Consider the following 21,228-nt stretch of genomic DNA (forward strand, 5'->3'; position numbering starts at 1 on the left):
TAAGAATCCTGCAACATGGGACGTTGTAGCCATGTTGGCTAGTACATTGAATGACTGGCAATTTCACACCATAGAATAATAATGAGAATTGTCCATCTCTATATGCATATTTGGCTGGTGGAAGCTCTAAGTTTAATTTTGCATAAAGCTAATTTTTCCCTACAACAAAGGAATACATTTTATTCAACTACCAAGTTTATGCCATTATTGAGAAGGTTCTCCCAACTCAATCCCAAATTACCATGTAATAAAATTAATACCCAACAAATTCATTAAGTAAAGTGATGAGATCAATCAATAATTCAAATACTAGATACTCAAGATGTCCATAACCGGGGACACGGCTAACCATGATTACTTTATACACTCTGCAGAGATTTGCTCACTTTTCCCCACAAGACTCGACCACACCCATGATCGGATAATCGAGACATAGTGTTTCTGAAGCATTAACTCTTTACTCTGGGTAGACAGTACCATCCTACTTTCCCCTACATCTGCTAGCCTACCATTGAAAGAGGTCACAAAACTTACTCAACTATGCCAAAGCCCATAATGGCTTGTGGCTGCACACGGAAGATTCTGAGCATGAATAATATTATGATCCCTTTGAGCATGTGTGGCATTCCATAGGATGATCACACGGGTACTCCAGGATATCCTAGGACAACACTGGATTCTCCAGGTGTCGCAACCAATCCACCTAGATGTGTATTAAAGTAGCCACCTTAAGTTTGCCTTAGTTGTAAACTCTCACAACTTGCATGAATCTCACATACCAATCTCGTCTACGAGCATGGCTAAGCAATATGTAACAAACGTATAATCCCGGGGTTGATAAAAGGATAATAGGTTCCCACCTCATCAACTACTTTACCATAACCACATGTTCACAATTCTACTCATGCAATGTTTGAGGTTTGAAACTAATGCATAAAAACTGGGTAATGAAGGGATATGATCAACGTGTAACTTGCCATGTACTGTTGATGAAGACTCTTCGCAGTCAAAATTCCTGATAGTTCTACTCGTCACACTTCGTTCAATCTATCGTGAGCAAGCAATTATAACCACACATAAGCAATCACTCAAAGATCCAAAAGAAAGGCAAAGAAACATTGCAAAAACTCCAAATGAACCAAATCAAATTATTTTACAAGATCAGGTCCTAATTTCGTTGAAAAAGTGTGGTGATGGCTCAAGATGATAGATTCGTCTAGGGATTCAATTGCAAAAGGAATCAATTGAAATTGCACTACAGTTTACAAGATATAATCAAAGGAAGATTCGAATAGTTTGATAGGTTCAAAATTTGAAACTAAGGATGTTGTAGAAGAATTACTAGATTGGAAATAACGGATCAAAAGATACAAGTAATTCAACATAACATTGAATCTGCTTAGAATTTTGTGTGATAACACTTTGTGGACTAGTAGAGTAATCTGACTATGATCAAAATTATATGTTGGAAAGATGACACTAATTGTCTGAACGGAAAGATTTCTTCGATATGAATCCAACACAATTGGATTCATCGCAAACAGAGTTACGGATAAAAAGATATGATCAAAATAAGTTTGAATATGAATCTGAACAAATATTTGAAACTTGAAAGTTTCAAAAGGTTGATGGGATAGGTTCACTGGATAGGTGGAATCAAGACGAAACTATAGGCGTTGGTTTTATTTAATTTGGATGAACGAGTAAAAAGTTATGGCTATTTGAAAAATCAGGGTCAAGCTGTTTTACGGAAGAAAAATAGTTACAACTAAAAGAATTCTAGGTCTAATATATAAATACAGAGACTAATTGATAATCTAATTATTCTACTGTACATCATTCTAAAAATAATAAGCTATGGAACTATAAAAAAATATGAAGAAAAATACCTTTATAAGGTAGTGAAAAGACGACTTCACACAGAGGAGACAACTTTTAGAAATCCCACCGGAGAAGAAATATATTTTTCTTTAGTGAATTTAGTCAAACCAAAATATTGATTTAACCCGAGTCGAATGATTTTTTTTAGGCTTTATGGGTCTATATTTATATATGGAAGAGAGGCTTAGGTGTTAAAGGCTAGGCAATGTGAGACTAAGCATAGACGAAATATAGAAAAGAGAGAAAAAGCGCGCAATGGGCCAAAAGGTCGGCCGGCCACGCGCACGCACCACCGCTGGTGCGGTTTTTTTATTCGGTTAACTGAATAAAGAAAACATTTGTGAAAAAAATCTGGGAAAAGAATATGGCCGGTTGGGCCTGGCCCTTATAGGAGAGAAGAAAATAAAAATGATAGGGTGCCTGATGCCACTGTGCTGCGCACGTGGGCGACAGTTAGTTCCAAGCACACGCACAATTTTTTTCTAAAAAGAAACAAAAAAGGAAAACTGAATAACAAAAATAAAAAAATTGTACATAGGCATATTATATAAAAGATTCAGAAAAATATTTCCTTAAACATGAACATATTTTCAGCGGCAAGTAAATTCCGCAAAAATTTAAATAAAGCAAGCAGTACTGATGATTCTTTTTTATCCAATTTTCTACTGTAGGGAATCATTTTACCCTATTTTCCATATATTTTATTTTTGGAGAAAAATAATTTGAATAATAACCAAATATCTCCATATTGAAAATTGAGTTTTGGAATAACTTCAAAGGACTTTAAATTTGATTCTTTGGAAATTCCAACTCTCTTTCTTAGCATTTGAAGAAGTCATTTTATCTTCTCTCATGAAACTCATTGAGCTGCATAAAGTTTCCGAATTTGAAATAGTTCCAAATGGAATTCAAATCTTTTCAAACCCTTTTCATTTATTTAAATGGAAGAAGTCATATCATCTTCACTCCAGGGTTTTGTGATGAAATGAATTTGAATTCATGGAGATCATAAATGCAAGGTGAAAGTTTTTGGGAAAGTCATTTTATTCCCTCTCATTCAACTTTCACAAGTTTCATATTTCCACTCAATTTCAGACCACAAATCACACAAGCAATCAATATTACTTAATTAATATAAAATTCCAAAATTTAGAATTTTGGGATGTTACACTTGCGCGACCGAACGGTGTGGATATTAATAATAGTGCACGTGCATCGGACTAATCTAAAATCTGCAAACATTTATTCGAAGGAAAAGACAAGGTAATATGGGCTCTTTGTTATATCAACAATAATGCATATGAGAGCCACTCAACATTTTCAACGTGGTCTTCTCCTCTCGACCCCCAAAGAAAAGAAAAGAATTTCAAAGAAACACACTGAAATGTTTTTAGAGTTTTTGTTTTTTCTGAAGGAAGTAAAACAAGAATAAGAAAAATATTTACACAGGAAAGCTCCCAACAAGAAAAAGAAGGATGATAAATCTTTTTGGGTTTTCTATTAATACCACTACTAAGCATGCATCGAAAGTAAACTAACTACAACTATTTTTTTGGTTTTTATTAAGTTTTTTCAAACACATGAGAAGAAAGAAAGAAAAAGAAATAAACTAACATGGATAATACAATGAAAAAGTATGAACATTGACAACAGAAATGAATATGTGAACGTGAATGTAATTTCGGTGAGAAATACGTACTCCCCCAAGCTTAGGCGTTTGGCCTAAGTTGGTCTAGGGCCACGACTGGCCTTGCGGATATCCAAAGTTGTAGTCGGGGTTGTGCTGAGATGCATCGGCCACTGCCTGAAGGGTTGCAGCATAGAGGCGAGCAGCCTCCGCTGTTCTCTCATACTCATTTGCTTCCTCTCTAGTTATAAAATTCTAAAAAATTAGGACAACCTAAGCAATTTTCTTATTAATCTACTGCAAAAAGAATCAAAAGCACCCTTCTGTAAAAAATTATAATTATTTTCCTTGGCGCAAAAGTTTCTGTTTTTCAGCAAGATCAAATCAACTATCACCATAAGCTATCCCAAAGGTCTTACTTGGCACAAATACTAATTAAAACACAAAACCACATCTAACCAGAGGCTAGATGAATTATTTAATGCAAAACAGAACCTAAAAAGCAAAAAAAAATTGGGTTGCCTCCCAGCAAGCGCTATTGTTTACCGCCCTTAGCTAGGCACAAAATACGAATAGATCTAAGTATCATCATCTTTGGTATGCAATCCATAAGTGGCTCTCATAATAGATTCATAAGGCAATTTAATTTTCTTTCTTGGAAAGTGTTCCATGCCTTTCCTTAATGGAAATTGAAATCTAATGTTTCCTTCTTTTGTATCAATAACTGCACCAATCGTTCTAAGGAAAGGTCTGCCAAGAACAATAGGACATGTAGGATTGCAATCTATATCAAGAACAATGAAATCTACGGGCACATAATTCCTATTTGAAACAATAAGAACATCATTAATCCTTCCCATAGGTTTCTTAATAGTGGAATCCGCAAGATGCGAATTTAAAGAACAATCATCAAATTCACGAAAACCTAAGACATCACATAAAGTTTTTGGAATCGTGGAAACACTATCACCCAAATCACACAAAGCATGGCACTCATAATCTTTAATCTTAATCTTAATAGTAGGTTCCCACTCCTCATAAAGTTTTCTAGGGATAGAAACCTCCAATTCAAGCTTTTCTTCAAAATATTGCATCATAGAATCAATGATATGTTTAATAAAAGCTTTGTTTTGATTATAGGCATGAGGAGAATTTAACATGGATTGCAACAAGGAAATACAATCTATTAAAGAAAAATTATCATAATTAAATTCCTTGAAATCCAAAAGAGTGGGTTCACTGCTACTTAAAGTTTTGACCTCTCCAATCCCACTTTTATCAATTTTTGCATCAAGATCTAAAAACTCTGAATCATTGGGACGCCTTTTAAATAAAGTTGACTCATCTCCAATACCATATTTATTAAAATTTATATTGTAAAACAAAGATTCAATAGGAGTCACATCAAACACTTTAAGATGTTCATCATTATTCTCACGGAAACTAGAAGAACACACTTTTATAAACTAATCTTTTTTAGCATGCATCTTAGCGGTTCTTTCTTTGCACTCATCAATGGAAATTCTCATGCCTTTGAGAGACTCATCGATGTCATGATTGGGTGGAATATATCTAAGTTTCAAAGAATCAACATCAAGAGAAATTATATCCACGTTCCTAGCCAAATCATCAATCTTAAGCATTTTTTTCTTCAATCAAAGCTTTGAAATTCTTTTGCGAACTCATAAATTCTTTAACACTATTTACAAAATCAGAGGGAATAATATTATAATTTCCATAAGAATTGTTGTAGGAATTACCATAATTATTAGAGGAATTACTAGGAAATAGCCTAGGATTAAAATTACCTATATACGCGTTATTACCAAAATTGTTCCTACCAACAAAATTCACATCCAAAGATTCATTATTATTTTCAATCAAAGTAGACAAAGGCATATCATTAGGATCAATAGGAGCACTCTTGCTAGCAAATAATTTCATAAGATGATCCATCTTTCCACTCAAAACATTAATATCTTCAATCAGATGCACGTTTTTACTAGTGGAAGATCTTTCAGTATGCCATTGAGAACAATTAACCATAATATTATCTAGGAGTTTGATAGCTTCACCTAAAGCAATTTCCATAAAAGTACCTCCCGTGGCAGAATCTAAAAGATTTCTACAAGCAAAATTCAATTTGGCATAAAATTTTTGTATAATCATCCACAAATTCAAACCATGAGTAGGGCAATTTCGTATCATCAAATTCATCCTCTCCCAAGATTGTGCAACATGTTCATGATCAAGTTGCTTAAAATTCATAATATCGTTCCATGAATCAATGCTATTTTTAGGCAAAGATGAAACCAAGTTTTAGCACGATCTCGAAGCGAGAACGAAAATAGCTTCAATTTGACAATATCATTATCCACATCTTTTTTCTTTTGCATATCACACAAATCAACAAAATTATTAAGATGGGATAGGGCATCTTCATTGGGAAGGCCAGAAAATTGATCTTTCATAACAAGATTCAACAAAGCGGTGTTGATTTCACAAGATTCCGCATTAGTAGCGGGAGGAATCGGAGTACTAATAAAATCATTATTATTGGTGTTGGAGAAGTCACACAAATTCATATTCTCTTGAGTCATCATGACAAATCAAGCAATCCAACACACAAGCACACAAAAATCAAGCGAAGAAGGCAAACGGAAGAGGGGCAAAGAAAAGGCAAATCTTTTTGAAAATCGTTTAGAAGTGGGGGAGAGGAAAACGAGAGGCGAATGGCAAATAATGTAATGCAAGAGATGAGAGTTTATGATGGGTACTTGGTATGTCTTGACTTGGCGTAGATCTCCCCGACAACGGCACCAAAAATTGGCAAGTTGACGAGAGACAAATCTGGACTTGACTTGGCGTAAATGGCTATGTCAAGTAGACCGAGTCCTACCTGCATCTACTACTATTACTCCACACATCGACCGACTCCTACCTGCATGTAGAGTATTAAGTTCATAGAACAGAGTAATGCATTAAGTAAGATGACATGATGTAGCGGGATAAACTCAAGCAATATGATGAAAACCATGTCTTATTATCCTCGATGGTAACAATTCAATATGTGTCGGTTCCCCTTCTATCATTGGGATCAAGCACCACAAGATTGAACACAAAGCTAAGTACTTCTCCCATTGCAAGAAAAACCAATCTAGTTGGCCAAAGCAAATTGATAGTTCAAAGAGACTTTTAAAGATATCAAATCATGCATATAAGAATTCAGAGAAGATTCAAATAATATTCATAGATAAGCTAATCATAAATCCACAATTCATCGGATCTCGGCAAACACACCGCAAAAAGGTATTGCATCGAAAAGATCTCCAAGAACATCGAGGAGAACATGGTATTGAGAATCAAAGAGAGAGAAGAAGCCATCTAGATACTAGCTATGGACCCGTAGGTCTGAGGTAAACTACCCACGCTTCATCGGAGAGGCAATGGTGTTGATGTTGAAGCCCTCCGTGATCGAATCCCCCTTCGGCAGGATGCCGGAAAAAGCCCCTAGATGGGATCTCACAGGTACAGAAGGTTGCGGTGGTGGAAACGTGTTTTCGTGGCTCTCCTCATTGGTTTTGGAATATTTGAGAATATATAGGCGGAAGAAATAGGTCGGTGGAGTCACGAGGGGCCCACAAGGGTGGGGGCACGCCCTACCCCCTGGGCACGCCCTCCGTCCTTGTGGCCGCCTCGTGGCTTCCCTGACTTGCACCCCATGTCCTCTAGATGTCTTCTGGTCCAAGAAAAACCACCGTGAAAGTTTCATTCCGTTTGGACTCCGTTTGGTATTCCTTTTCTGCGAAACTCTAAAACAAGGAAAAAACAGAAACTGGCACTGGGCTCTCGGTTAATAGGTTAGTCAATATGAATGATTCTAGCTCTAGTGACCGTACGATGTCCATCCAACGACCGTAGTGCTTCTTCAACCTCTGGTCTTCTTGCTCCAGCCGCCCAAACCAGCGCCGGTCGTGCCGCCTCCTCCTGCCTCCCGTGGCCGGCTATAGGTTAATATGTTAGTCCCAAAAATAATATAAAATAGCATATTAATGCATATAAAACATCCAAAACAGATAATATAATAGCATAGAACAATCAAAAATTATAGATATGTTGGAGACGTATCAAGCATCCCCAAGCTTAATTCATGCTCGTCCTCGAGTAGGTAAATGATAAAAGCAGAATTTTTGATGTGGAATGCTACCTAACATATTTATCCATGTAATTTATTTATTGTGGCATGAATGTTCAGATCCGTATGATTCAAAACAAAAGTTTAATATCGACATAAAAACAATAATACTTCAAGCATACTAACAAGGCAATTATGTCTTCCCAAAATAACATGGCCAAAGAAAGCTTATCTGTACAAAATCATATACTCTGGCTATGCTCCATCTTCATCACACAAAATATTAAAATCATGCACAACCCCGATGACAAGACAATCAACTGTTTCATACTTTTGATGTTCTCAAACTTTTTCAACTTTCACACAATACATGAGCGTGAGTCATGGATATAACACTATTGATGGAATAGACGGTGGTTGTGAACAAGACAAAAAGAAGGAGATAGTCTCACATCAACTAGGCGTATCAATGGGCTATGGAGATGCCCATTAATAGATATCAATGTGAGTGAGTAGGGATTGCCATGCAACGGATGCACTAGAGCTATTAGTTAATGAAAGCTCAAAAAGAAACTAAGTGGGTGTGCCTCCAACTTGCTTGCTCGCGAAGACACGGGGCAATTTTAGGAAGGCCGTCATTGGAATATACAAGCCAAGTTCTAAAATGAAAAATTCTCACTAGTATATAAAACTGAGAATATACGAGACTCTCTATCATGAATATCATGGTGCTACTTTGAAGCACAAGTGTGGTAAAAGGATAGTAGCATTGCCCCTTCTCTCTTTTCTCTCATTTTTTTATTTGGGCCTTCTCTCATTTTTTTGGCCTCTTTTTTTATTCATCCAGAGTCTCATCCCGACTTGTGGGGGAATCATAGTCTCCATCATCCTTTCCTCACATGGGACAATGCTCTAATAATGAAGATCATCACACTTTTATTTACTTACGACTCAAGAATTACAACTCGATACTTAGAACATAATATGACTATGTGAATGCCTCCGGTGGTGTACCGGCATGTGCAATGAACCAAGAGTGACATGTATGAAAGAATTATGAATGGTGGCTTTGCCACAAATACGATGTCAACTACATGATCATGCATAGCAATATGATAATGATGGAGCGTGTCATAATAAATGGGGCGGTGGAAAGTTGCATGGCAATATATCTCGGAATGGCTATGGAAATGCCATAATAGGTAGGTATGGTGGCTGTTTTGAGGAAGGTATATGCTGGGTTTATGGTACCGGCAAAATTTGCGCGGCACAAGAGGGGCTAGCAATGGTGCAAGGGTGAGAGTGTGTATAATCCATGGACTCAACATTAGTCATAAATAACTCATATACTTATTGCAAAAATCTATTTCTTATCGAAACGAAGAACTACACGCATGCTACTAGGGGGATAGATTGGTAGGAAAAGGCCATCGCTCATCCCCGACCGCCACTCATAAGGAAGACAATCAATAAATAAATCATGCTCCGACTTCATCACATAACTGTTCACCATACGTGGATGCTACGGGAATCACAAACTTTAAAACAAGCATTTCTCAAATTCACAATTGCCCATTAGCATGAATCTAATATCACCATCTTCATATCTCAAAACGATCATAAGGAATCAAAATTCTCATAGTATTCAATGCACTTTATATGAAAGTTTTTATTATATCCCTCTTGAATGCCTATCATTTAGGACTAAATTTATAACCAAAGAAAATTACCATGATGTTTAGAGACTCTCAAAATAATATAATTGAAGCATGAGATTTCATAAATTTCTATAAAATAAAACCACCACCATGCTCTAAAAAGATATAAGTGAAGCACTAGAGCAATATTTCCTAGCTCAAAAGATATAAGTGAAGTACATCGAGTATTCTAGTAAATCACGATTCATGCATATCTCTCTCAAAAGGTGTGGACAGTAAGGATGATTGTGGCAAACTAAAAAGCACAGACTCAAATCATACAAGGCACTCCAAGCAAAACACATATCATGTGGTGAATAAAAATATAGCCTCAAGTAAAGTTACCGATAGACGAAGACGAAAGAGGGGATGCCTTCCGAGGCATCCCCAATCTTAGGCTATTGGTTATCCTTGAATATTACCTTAGGGTGCCTTGGTAATCCCCAAGCTTAGGATCTTCCCACTCCTTATTCCATAGTCCATCAAATCCTTACCCAAAACTTCACAACACAAAACTCAACAGAAAATCCCATAAGCTCCGTTAGTATAAGAACATAAATCACCACTTTTGGTACTGTTGTGAACTCATTCTTTATTTATATTGGTGTAATATCTACTTTATTCCAACTTTTCCATGGTTCATACCCCCCCCCCCGATACTAGCCATAGATTCATCAAAATAAGCAAACAACACAAAGAAAATAGAATCTGTCAAAAACAGAGCAGTCTATAGAAATCTGGATATTTTGAATACTTCTGTAACTTCAAAGATTCTGAAAAATTAGGACGACCTAAGAAATTGTTTATTTATCTTCTGCAAAAATAATCAACTCAAAAGCACGATTCTGTAAAAAATGATAATTGTTTTTTCCCTGGCGCAAAAGTTTCTGTTTTTCAGCAAGATCAAATCAACTATCACCGTAAGCTATCCCAAAGGTCTTACTTGGCACAAACACTAATTAAAACACAAAACCACATCTAACCAGAGGCTGGATGAACAATTTAATGCAAAACAGAACCTAAAAAGAAAAAAGAAAATAAAATAAAATTGGGGTGCCTCCCAACAAGCGCTATTGTTTAACGCCCTTAGCTAAGTATTATCATCTTTGGTATGCAATCCATAAGTGGCTCTCGTAATAGATTCATAAGGCAATTTAATTTTATTTCTTGGAAACTGTTCCATGCCTTTCCTTAACGGAAATTGAAATCTAATGTTTCCTTCTTTCATATCAACAATTGCACCAATCGTTCTAAGGAAAGGTCTACCAAGAATAATAGGACATGTAGGATTGCAATCTATATCAAGAACAATGAAATCTACGGGCACATAATTCCTATTAGCAACAATGAGAACATCATTAATCCTTCCCATAGGTTTCTTAATTCCTATTTGTCAATCCCTTCATGGTTATTTGCAAAAGTGAGATCTGATAGAGATAGATAAATGGTAAAGTAAATATTTTTGGTATTTTTGGTTTATAGATCGAAAAGTAAAATATTGCAAAGGAAGTAAATCGGAAACTAATATGATGGAAAATAGAAGATTATATGATGGAAAATAGACCCGGGGCCATAGGTTTCACTAGAGGCTTCTCTCAAGATAGAAAATATTACGGTGGGTGAACAAATTACTGCCAAGCAGTCGATAGAAAAGTGCAAAGTTATAACGATATCTAAGGCAATGATCATGAATATAGGCATCACGTCCGTGTCAAGTAGACCGACTCCTGCCTGCATCTACTACTATTACTCCACACATCGACCAACTCCTGCCTGCATCTAGAGTATTAAGTTCATAGAACAAAGTAACACATTAAGTAAGATGACATGATGTAGCGGGATAAACTCAAGCAATATGATGAAAACCCCATCTTGTTATCCTCGATGGCAACAATTCAATACGTGTCGGTTTCCCTTCTGTCACTAGGATTAAGCACCCCAAGATTGAAACCAAAGCTAAGTACTTCTCCCATTGCAAGAAAAACCAATCTAGTTGGCCAAACCATATCGATAGTTCGAAGAGACTTGCAAAGATATCAAATCATGCATATAAGAATTCAGAGAAGATTCAAATAATATTCATAGATAAGCTAATCATAAATCCATAATTCATCAGATATCGGCAAACACAACGCAAAAAGGTATTACATCGAATAGATCTCCAAGAACATCAAGGAGAACATGGTATTGAGAATCAAAGAGAGAGAAGAAGCCATCTAGATACTAGCTATGGACCCGTAGGTCTGAGGTAAACTGCTCACGCTTCATCGGAGAGGCGATAGTGTTGATGTAGAAGCCCTCCGTGACCGATGAGGGAGTCTTGGACTAAGGGGTCCTCGGGTGTCCGGCCTGTTGGACATGGGCCGGACTAAGGGGCTGAGAAGATACAAGACCGAAGACTCTCTCTCGTGTTCGGATGGGACTCTCCTTGGCATGAAGAGCAAGCTTGGCGGTCAAATATGAAGATTCCTTTCTCCATAACAGACCTTGTACAACCCTAGTCCCCTCCGGTGCTTATATAAACCGGAGGGCTTAGTCCGGATAGAGGAGGAGATTCTCATAATCATAGTCAGACAGGCTAGACTTTTAGGGTTTAGCCATTACGATCTCATGGTAGATGATACGTCTTCGTCTTATCTATAATTATTGATTGTTCCATGCCAATATTCTACAACTTTCATATACTTTTGGCAACTTCTATACTATTTTTGGGACTAACATATTGATCCAGTGCCCAGTGCCAGTTCCTGTTTGTTGCATGTTTTTTTGTTTTGCAGAATATCCATATCAAATGGAGTCCAAACGGGATAAAAACTGACTGAGGTTTTTTTTTGGAATATATATGATTTTTGGGAAGAAAAATCCATGCGAGACGATGCCCAAGGGGGCCACGAGGCAGGGGGGCGCCCCTAGGGGGGCAGGCGCGCCCTGGGCCCTCGTGGCCACCCCGTAAGGCGGTTGATGCCCTTCTTTCGCCACAAGAAAGCTAATATCCGGATAGAGATCGTGTTAAAATGTCAGCCCAATCAGAGTTACGGATCTCCGGGAATATAAGAAACAGTGAAATGGCAGAATCTGAGAATGCATAAATAGAGAGAGACAGAGAGACAGATCCAATCTCGAAGGGGCTCTCGCCCCTCCCACGCCATGGAGACCATGGACCATAGGGGAAACCCTTCTCCCATCTAGGGAGGAGGTCAAGGAAGAAGAATAAGAAGAAGAAGAAGAAGAAGAAGAAGAAGAAGAAGAAGAAGAAGAAGAAGGAGGAGGAGGGGGCTCTCTCCCCCTCGCTTCCGGTGGCCCCGGAGTGCCACCGGGGGCCATCATCATCACCGCAATCTTCACCAACAACTTCACCGCCATCATCACCAACTCTTCCCCCCTCTATGCAGCGGTGTAACCTCTCTTTTACCCGCTGTAATCTCTACTTAAACATGGTGCTCAACGCTATATATTATTTCCCAATGATTTATGGCTATCCTATGATGTTTGAGTAGATCCGTTTTATCCTATGGGTTATTTGATGATCGTGATTGGTTTGAGTTGCTTGTTTTATTATTGGTGCTGTCCTATGGTGCTCTCCGTGTCAAGAAAGCGTGGGGGATTCCCGCTGTAGGGTTTGCAATATGTTCATGATTTGCTTATGGTGGGTGGCGTGAGTGACAGAAGCACAGACCCGAGTAAGTAGGTTGTTTACATATGGGATAAAGAGGACTTGATACTTTAATGCTATGGTTGGGTTTTACCTTAATGACCTTTAGTTGTTGCGGATGCTTGCTAGAGTTACAATCATAAGTGCATATGATCCAAGTAGTGAAAGTATGTTAGCTTATGCCTCTCCCTCATATAAAATTGCAATAATGAATACCGGTCTAGTTATCAATTGCCTAGGGACAAATAACTTTCTCGTAACAAAAAGCTCTCTACTAAAACTAACTTAGTTGTGTCTTTATCTAAACAGCCCCTACTTTTTATTTACATGCTCTTTATTATCTTGCAAACCTATCCAACAACACCTACAAAGTACTTCTAGTTTCATACTTGTTCTAGGTAAAGTGAACATCAAGCGTGCGTAGAGTTGTATCGGTGGTCGATAGAACTTGAGGAAATATTTGTTTTGCCTTTAGCTCCTCGTTGGGTTCGACACTCTTACTTATCAAAAATTGTTGTGTTCCCCTATACTTGTGGGTTATCAAGAGTAGATCAACTCTTGTAATACTCATATTCATCAAGATCAATCAAGCAGGAAGTAGGGTATTACCTCCATAGAGAGGGCCCGAACCTGGGTAAACATTGTGTCCCCCGTGTCCTGTTACCATCGACCTTAGAAGCACAGTTCAGGACCTCCTATCCGAGATCCGCCGGTTTTGACACCGACATTGGTGCTTTCATTGAGAGTTCCACCGTGTCGTCGTTAGGAGGTTTGATGGATCCTTTAATCATCTACAACGACACTGTCCAAGGGGAAGTCTTCCTCCCCGGACAGATCTTCATGTTCGGCGGCTTCGCACTGTGGGCCAACTTGCTTGGCCATGTGGAGCAGATCGAAAGCTACGCCCCTGGCCACCAGGTCAGATTTGGAAGCTTGAACTACGTCGTGGATATCCATGGAGACTTGATCTTCGGAGAATTCGAGACCACGGCAGCCGCTCCCTGCCACCATGATGAATATGATGCGCATCTGTCATCGGTCCATACGTAGGAGATAGCACCTGTAGCTGCTCATGCCCTAGATCCGGAGCAGCTCGCGCCATTCGAAGACGGGAAGCTCAACCCCGTCGTGGAAGCCGCAGACTCAGCGGCATTGGAGCAGCATACAGACTTAACTTCAAGTGCCATCTATGTCACCGGAACCACGGACTTGTCTCCGGCTACAGGTTCCAAACCTTATGCGTCCGCGAACGTCGAGCTTGATCGGTCATCGATCGTCGAATTCAGCTCCGCGGACATCTTCCGACACTCGCCTTTGGGCAAGGCGCTAAGCTCGTTAAGAGCACTATCTTTAGCGGGGGGGGGGCTCACAACCGAATTGTATCTGGTTTGAACCGGAGGCTGATGACAGAGAATTTTGCTTCCCACCCACCGCCCACTTCATAGCCATTGTCGAAGACTTAACTGAAATGCTCGATTATGGCTCCGACGACATCGACGGTATGGACGATGATGCTGGACAGGAAGAGGCCCGGAACCCGCCATTTACCGGATGCTGGACGGCCACTTCCTCGTATGATGTATACATGGTGGATGCACCAAAAGGGAATAGCGGCGATGACAAAGAAGAAATAGTTGAGGATAAACCTCTTGAGATACAATCAAAGTGCCGACATCAGCAGTGCCGCCCAAGTCACGCCACAACAAAGACAGCAACACTGGCACAGGAGAAGATAACACTCCAGAAGGCGCCCAAGACAACGAACACCCCATTGATGCAACTGCCGAACAGGATGAACGGGAAGATAGGCAAGTTAGCCCTGGTAAACAGACCACGCATGAAGACTCGGAGGACAGTAATTATCTTCCACTCTCCAAGGATGAGGCGAGCCTCGGCATTGAGGATTTTATCGTGCCCGAGGAACCTCTTGAGCAGGAGCGCTTCAAGCGCCAGCTAATAGCCACTGCAAGGAGCCTGAAAAAGAAGCAGCAGCAGCTTCAAGCTGACCAAGACCTGCTCAACGATAAATGGACCGATGTCCTAGCAGCCGAAGAATACGGCCTTAAGCGCCAAGCCAAAAGCTACCCGAAGCGCAAATTGCTACCTCAGTTCGACGACGAGGCACCGGAGCACATACCCCCATCGCGCAATGCGGCTGACCGACCACCACGTGGTCGGGATAAAACGGCAACTCAAGTCGAACACCATCCCGCCCCGCCTCATCGCAAAGGCATAGGTACAACAGCTCATGGTCATACATATGACCTTCGGCAGGACCTGAACAATAGAGCAGGACATACCAGATCGATCTACGGATCGCGAGGACGTGCCTCGACACATGACGACGGCCATCTATTCGAACGTGACAAACCTAGTCATGCGCGGGCCGAAAGCCGCAGACGGACTCCATCAGAGCTACGTCGTGATGCGGCCCGATATAGATGCGCCGCACACCCTCTTTGCTTCACTGACGAAGTCATGGAACATGAATTCCCAGAAGGGTTCAAACCCGTAAATATAGAATCATACGATGGAACCACAGACCCCGCGGTATGGATTGAAGACTTCATTCTCCATATTCATATGGCCCATGACGATGACCTTCACGCCATTAAATACCTCCCCCTAAAACTTAAAGGGCCAGCCCGGCACTGGCTGAACAGCCTGCCCGAAAATTCCGTCGGCAGCTGGGAGGACTTGGAAGAAGCCTTCCTTGACAACTTCCAAGGTACATATGTTTGACCTCCGGACGCTGATGACTTAAGCCATATAGTTCAACAGCCCGGAGAGTCTGCTAGGAAATTCTGGACTAGGTTCTTAACTAAAATCAACCAGATAGTCGCCTGTCCGGATGCCGAAGGCCTAGCGGCCTTTAAACACAACATACGGAATGAATGGCTCACCTGCCACCTCGGCCAAGAGAATCCAAAGTCCATGGCAGCCCTCACGGCACTCATGACCCGCATTTGTGCGGGCGAGGATAGTTGGTTGGCCCGTAGCAAAAACAATGCAAGCGACGCCGGCACCCCATAAGCCAAAAATAGCAACGACAAGTCCCGACACAACAGATACAAGCGTCAAAACAACAATGACAACACCGATGATATGGCGGTCAATGCCGGTTTCAGTGGATCTAAGTCCGGTCAGCAGAAGAAGCCGTTCAAAAAGAACAATTTGGGCTCATCTAGCTTGGACCGCATACTTGATCGTCCGTGCTAGATTCACGGCACCCCAGAAAAACCACCCAATCATACCAACAGAGATTGTTGGGTTTTTAAACAGGTCGGCAAGTTAAATGCTGAAAGCAAGGAGAAGGGATCGCAAAGTGAGGACGGCGACGAGGAGTCCTGGCCATCGAACACAAGGGGGCAGAACAAGTTTCCCCCTGAGGTCAAAACGGTGAACATGATATATGCTACCCACATCCCCAAGAGGGAGCGCAAGCGCATGCTCAGGGACGTCTACGCGATAGAGCTAGTCGCCCCAAAATTTAATCCATGGTCGTCATGCTCGATCACTTTCGATCGTCGGGATCATCCGACCAGTATCCGTCAGGGCGGTTCAGCCGCACTGGTCTTGGACCCAATAATTGATGGGTTCCACTTGACGCGAGTCCTGATGGACGGTGGTAGCAGCCCCAAGTTGCTCTATCACGATACAGTGCGCAAAATGGGCATCAATTCATCACGGATCAAGCCTACAAAGACTACCCTTAAAGGAGTCATACCAGGCGTAGAGGCCTGCTGTACGGGCTCAATCACACTAGAGGTTGTCTTTGGATCTCCGAACAACTTCTGAAGCGAGGAGTTAATCTTCGATATCGTCCCCTTTCGTAGTGGCTACCATGCACTGCTCGGACGAACCGCATTTGCTCGATTCAATGCGGTGCCACACTACGCTTATCTTAAGCTCAAGATGCCCGGACCACGAGGCGTCATAATAGTTAATGGAAACACAGAACGCTCCATCCACACCGAGGAGCACACCGCTGCCTTAGCGACAGAGGTGCAGAGCGGCCTTTTCAAGCAGAACCTTAATTCGGCGGCCGATCCCCCAGATGCTGTCAAGAGAGTCCGGACCATTCTGCAGCAGGACAGCTCGGCTCGTCAAGAGCTTGACTAGCAATTCGGCCTCCGTCTCAGTCCCGACCAAGTGGCGGCAATTGTACCACGCGTACATAACTACGCACTAAAAATACCATGGGCACGGATGGAGGCATAACCAGCTTGCGATCCATAATTCGGCTCGACCGCCCCGGACACACATACTTTCACTGTTTCCTTTTTTCCCTTTTTTCAGGTTTCTTTTTCACAGGCCTTTCCTGATGGTTTGACCATCGATTCTTTTCGAAGGATAAAAACACCAAGACGACAAGAAGCATGGACGTACTGGGGAATTTTTAGGTGGTTTCTTTAACGATCCCTTTACCTGTTTTCAGGACCCACACGCAGCTCTCCCTTGGTTAAGGCATAGTACATAGCCGTCTGCTTATTGCACTACTTGTATAAATGCACTTCAATGCACCAATAAATTTATAATGGAAACAATTTGCGGCCCAAATTTTACGGCTCTAGCTTACTACCTTTTCTTCTTTTTCTTTTGTGATAACTTTATCAAATAGCACCCGTACACTCTGCTACGTTTCAATTTGCTAGGGGCTTCATAGCACCTCACAACATGGCAACAAAAGTCCGAACACTTCTACAGTATAGTTCGGCACCCCGAATTTAGCACTATATGCATTGGCTCTGAATCATGTCTTTTGTCAATAGTTGGGTTACCCGGCTCCTGTGCTTACTACCTTACGTTCCGTTGTATCGGCTAGGGTAGTAAAGGGAGAACTACTGCGATTGTGCCCCGGTTTACCCGGATGAGCACCTCAGTAGAGAAAGCCAAAAACTGACTGTCATGATGCGGCAAGAGCCGGTCAGCTCTTCGGAGGTCTCAAATCCTTAAAGATTTTTTCCGCATTACGCGAGGGATTGGTACTTACCAGATCAAGTGTTTACAGCATCCTAGTTCGGATACAAGGGGCTGCGCCTATATTTCTATTGTCAAACTCCTATCGCTAAGTGAGGGTGCTAAAGCCGCATAGTCCGATTGCCTGGTTCATTGCGCTAAACACCTCCTTCAATTACATCCCGGACACCCCCGTATTTCCTACGTGGGGGCAGAAGCCGACGACTGGCCAACTCTCAGATTTCACATAACACGGCCGCACAGGAGGAGAAATTCTTTAAATAACAAAACATTATTTTACATAACAATTTTGTTTCATCATCCAAGGCAAAGACAACATGAATGTATTCATTCGAAAATAATGTCTTGTGCACATTGCATTGCCACAATGCGAGACCACTCCAGGACATCTGCAAAATACCGCTCGGGCGTGCGGTGCTCCTTGCCCTCTGGCGGCCCCTCGGTCGTCAGCTTGATGACTTCCATCTTCGCCCACCAAACCTTGACGCGGGCGAAGGCCATGCGCGCACCTTCAATGCAGGCCGATCGCTTGACGGCGTCCAGCCGAGGACAGGCGTTCACCAGCCGCTTCACGAGCCCGAAGTAGCTGCCGGGCATAGCTTCAGCAGGCCACAACTGGATTATCAAATCCTTCATGGCCAGTTCGGCCACCCTATGCAGCTCGATCAGCTGTTTTAGCTGATCGGTGAAGGGCACTAGATGCTCTGGCGCAAGGTATTGCGACCAGAACAGCTTCTTCGTTGAGCTCCCTTCTTCGGCTCAGAAGAACTCCATAGCGTCAGACACACTGCGCGGCAGATCTGCAAACGCCCCTGCAGAACTCCGAATCCGAGTTAGTAAGAAATACTTCTTCTTCACATACTTGCTTTGCATACTAAACGCCTTACCCGCCGCGATCTTCTTGGTCTCCTGGATCTCCTGGAGGGCACCCTGGGCTTCAACCTGGGTCGCTTCCGCGCTTTGATGAGCCTTGGCGAGTTCGGTCTCCCGAGTCGAAACATCACCCTCCAAGGTCTCATACTTCTTCACAGCATCCTGGAGCTCTTGTTGGACCTCGTTCAGCCTGGCCTTAAGCTTGTTACAAGCGGCCCGCTCCTTGACAGCTTTCCCCTCGGCATTGGCCAGGGCCTTTTTAAGGGCCTCGACCTCGATCGTCACTCGTACACATGTCATGACACTACGGTCAATATGCATCATTTATTCTTTCCGAATATATAGCGAGTCATTACATACCTTGCTGGTCTTCCAGCTGCTTCCTTGCTTGGCCGAGCTCCTCCTCGGCCCGCTCCAGTCTCTGCTTTAGTCAGGAGACATCGGCAGTGTGTGAGGTCGCGGCCAGCAACGGCGCTTGCTTATTCACATCAGACACATTTAAGTTAGTTTCCTGCGAAATTTAATTGATCCTCTGTCCTACTTTTCTTTCCGAACACCGGACAGTGTCTCAGGGGCTACTTTCTATATTGGGATTTTCCATGTTATGCCGCTTACCTCAAAACCTGTCAGCTGGCCACTGCAGGCTTCGGTCAGTCCGCTTTTGACGGACCGAACCTTCTCAATCACCGTACCCATAAGGATACAGTGTTCTTCCACAATGGAAGCACCTCGTAGCGCTTCCAGCAGATTATCCAGTGCCTCTGGTTGGACAGAGGTCACCGGTGGAATAGGCACACCCCCTTCTTTCGAAGGAGGTTGCTCGCTGGATTCCGGAGCCGTATAGGTCCCTGGGCGCCGAATTGAGCAAGGCCCCGTCCCTAGTCGCAATGGGGATCTGCCCCCCCCATGTGTTCGGAAGCCGAGGTCTTGCCTCCTGGCGCCACCCCGGCGGCCTCCTGAACCTCTCCCTGTCCTGGGAAGGTTCTTTGGGACAACACCTCGTCGTCGCCCTTGGCCGCGGGAGAGTGAGCGGCCGCCGGTGACTCACTAGCCATCGCCTTTGAATCCAACGAACCTCTTGATGAGGATCGCTGGGAGATGTCGTGGGCCGGACGGCAATGGCATAAATTAATATATTATATTATGAAGCAAGAGAGGACCAACGCATGGACATACGTGGGTCTAGGTACTTACGACGCGGCCGGAGGCTTGTTTCGGGGGCTTCGCTCTGGGTTGCTGTCGACATCCCATGCGGAGTTATCCGCGAGAGGGCCTTTCCCCCGCTTGGGCGCCTCTGCCTCCAGATTTGTGGAGGCCGCCCTCTTCTTCCTCCCCCCATCAAGGGGAGAGTCGCTCTCCTCCTCCTCCTCCTCCTCGTCTTAGGCGGCGGAGGAGCGGGTCTTCTCTTCGGACGTCACGTCCGAAGCGCCCTTGTGGTGGGGGCCACTCCGAACCCCCTTGGCCTGCTTCTCCGGCGCCTTATAGGGCGCCGGTACCAGCATCTTCGCCAGGCGCAGGATGACTGGTTCCTCGGGTAGCGGAGCCGGACACCGAATCCGCTCCGCTCTCTTCGTCCATACCTGAAATAATAAAATTTTAGATATCCTCCTTGAAACAAGCAAGTAGAGGATGCGTTAAAGGCTTACCTCATTGGCGGGGTGGGTAATGTCGTGCCCGCGGTCCGAATCTATGGCTAACGGCGTCTCGTTGCCTTTGAAAAGCAACTTCTAGGCGTCTTCGTGAGTGGTTCCGAAGAGCCTTTCCAGAGTTTGGTGCTTCTTCAGATTGAATTCCCATAAAGGGCGCCTTCGGCTTTGGCATGGGAGAATCCGGCAAACTAGCATCACCTGGATTACGTCGACGAGCATAACGTTTTTATCCACCATGCTTTGAATGCGCGTTTGCAGCACTATCAGCTCGTCTGACGAAGAACAATTTGGGCCCTTCTCAATCCAGGAGGTGAGACGCCTTGGATCTCCAGAGTTGAATTCGGCAGCCGCGGCCCAGGTGGCGCTACGGGGCTTTGTGATGTAGAACCACAGTTTCTGCCACTCCTTGACGGTCTCCACGAAAGTACCTTTTGGCCAGGAGACATTGGACAGCTTGCTCACCATGGCGCCTCCGCACTCCGCGTGCTGGCCATCCACCGCCTTCGGCTTCACGTTGAAGACCTTGAGCCATAGCCTGAAGTGGGGTTGGATGCAGAGGAAGGCCTCACAAACGACAATGAATGTCGAGATGTTGAGGAAAGAGTTCGGGGCTAGATCATGGAAGTCTAGCCCATAATAGAACATCAACCCGCAGACGAAAGGGTGGAGTGGAAACCCTAGCCCACGGATGAAATGGGGGATGAATACCACCCTCTCGTTGGGCTTCGATGTAG

At 42.9% G+C, this 21,228-nt stretch overlaps 1 protein-coding gene across 1 annotated transcript in view; it reads right to left on the reverse strand.

The window, feature by feature from the left end:
- LOC147965481 (uncharacterized) overlaps positions 1-20,959 on the reverse strand; it is a 149,155-nt gene extending 128,196 nt beyond the window's left edge. Inside the window, exon 1 of the mRNA XM_087530476.1 lies at positions 20,693-20,959. Within this exon, the coding sequence (XP_087386602.1) occupies positions 20,693-20,959 (267 nt within the window). The remainder of the gene's footprint in view (positions 1-20,692) is intronic.
- Between the last annotated feature and the right edge of the window lie 269 nt (positions 20,960-21,228).

This window comes from Triticum urartu, chromosome 6A (genome assembly GCF_056163025.1).
Source record: "Triticum urartu cultivar PI428250 chromosome 6A, HENAU_Tu73, whole genome shotgun sequence".
Classification (NCBI taxonomy): Eukaryota; Viridiplantae; Streptophyta; class Magnoliopsida; order Poales; family Poaceae; genus Triticum; species Triticum urartu.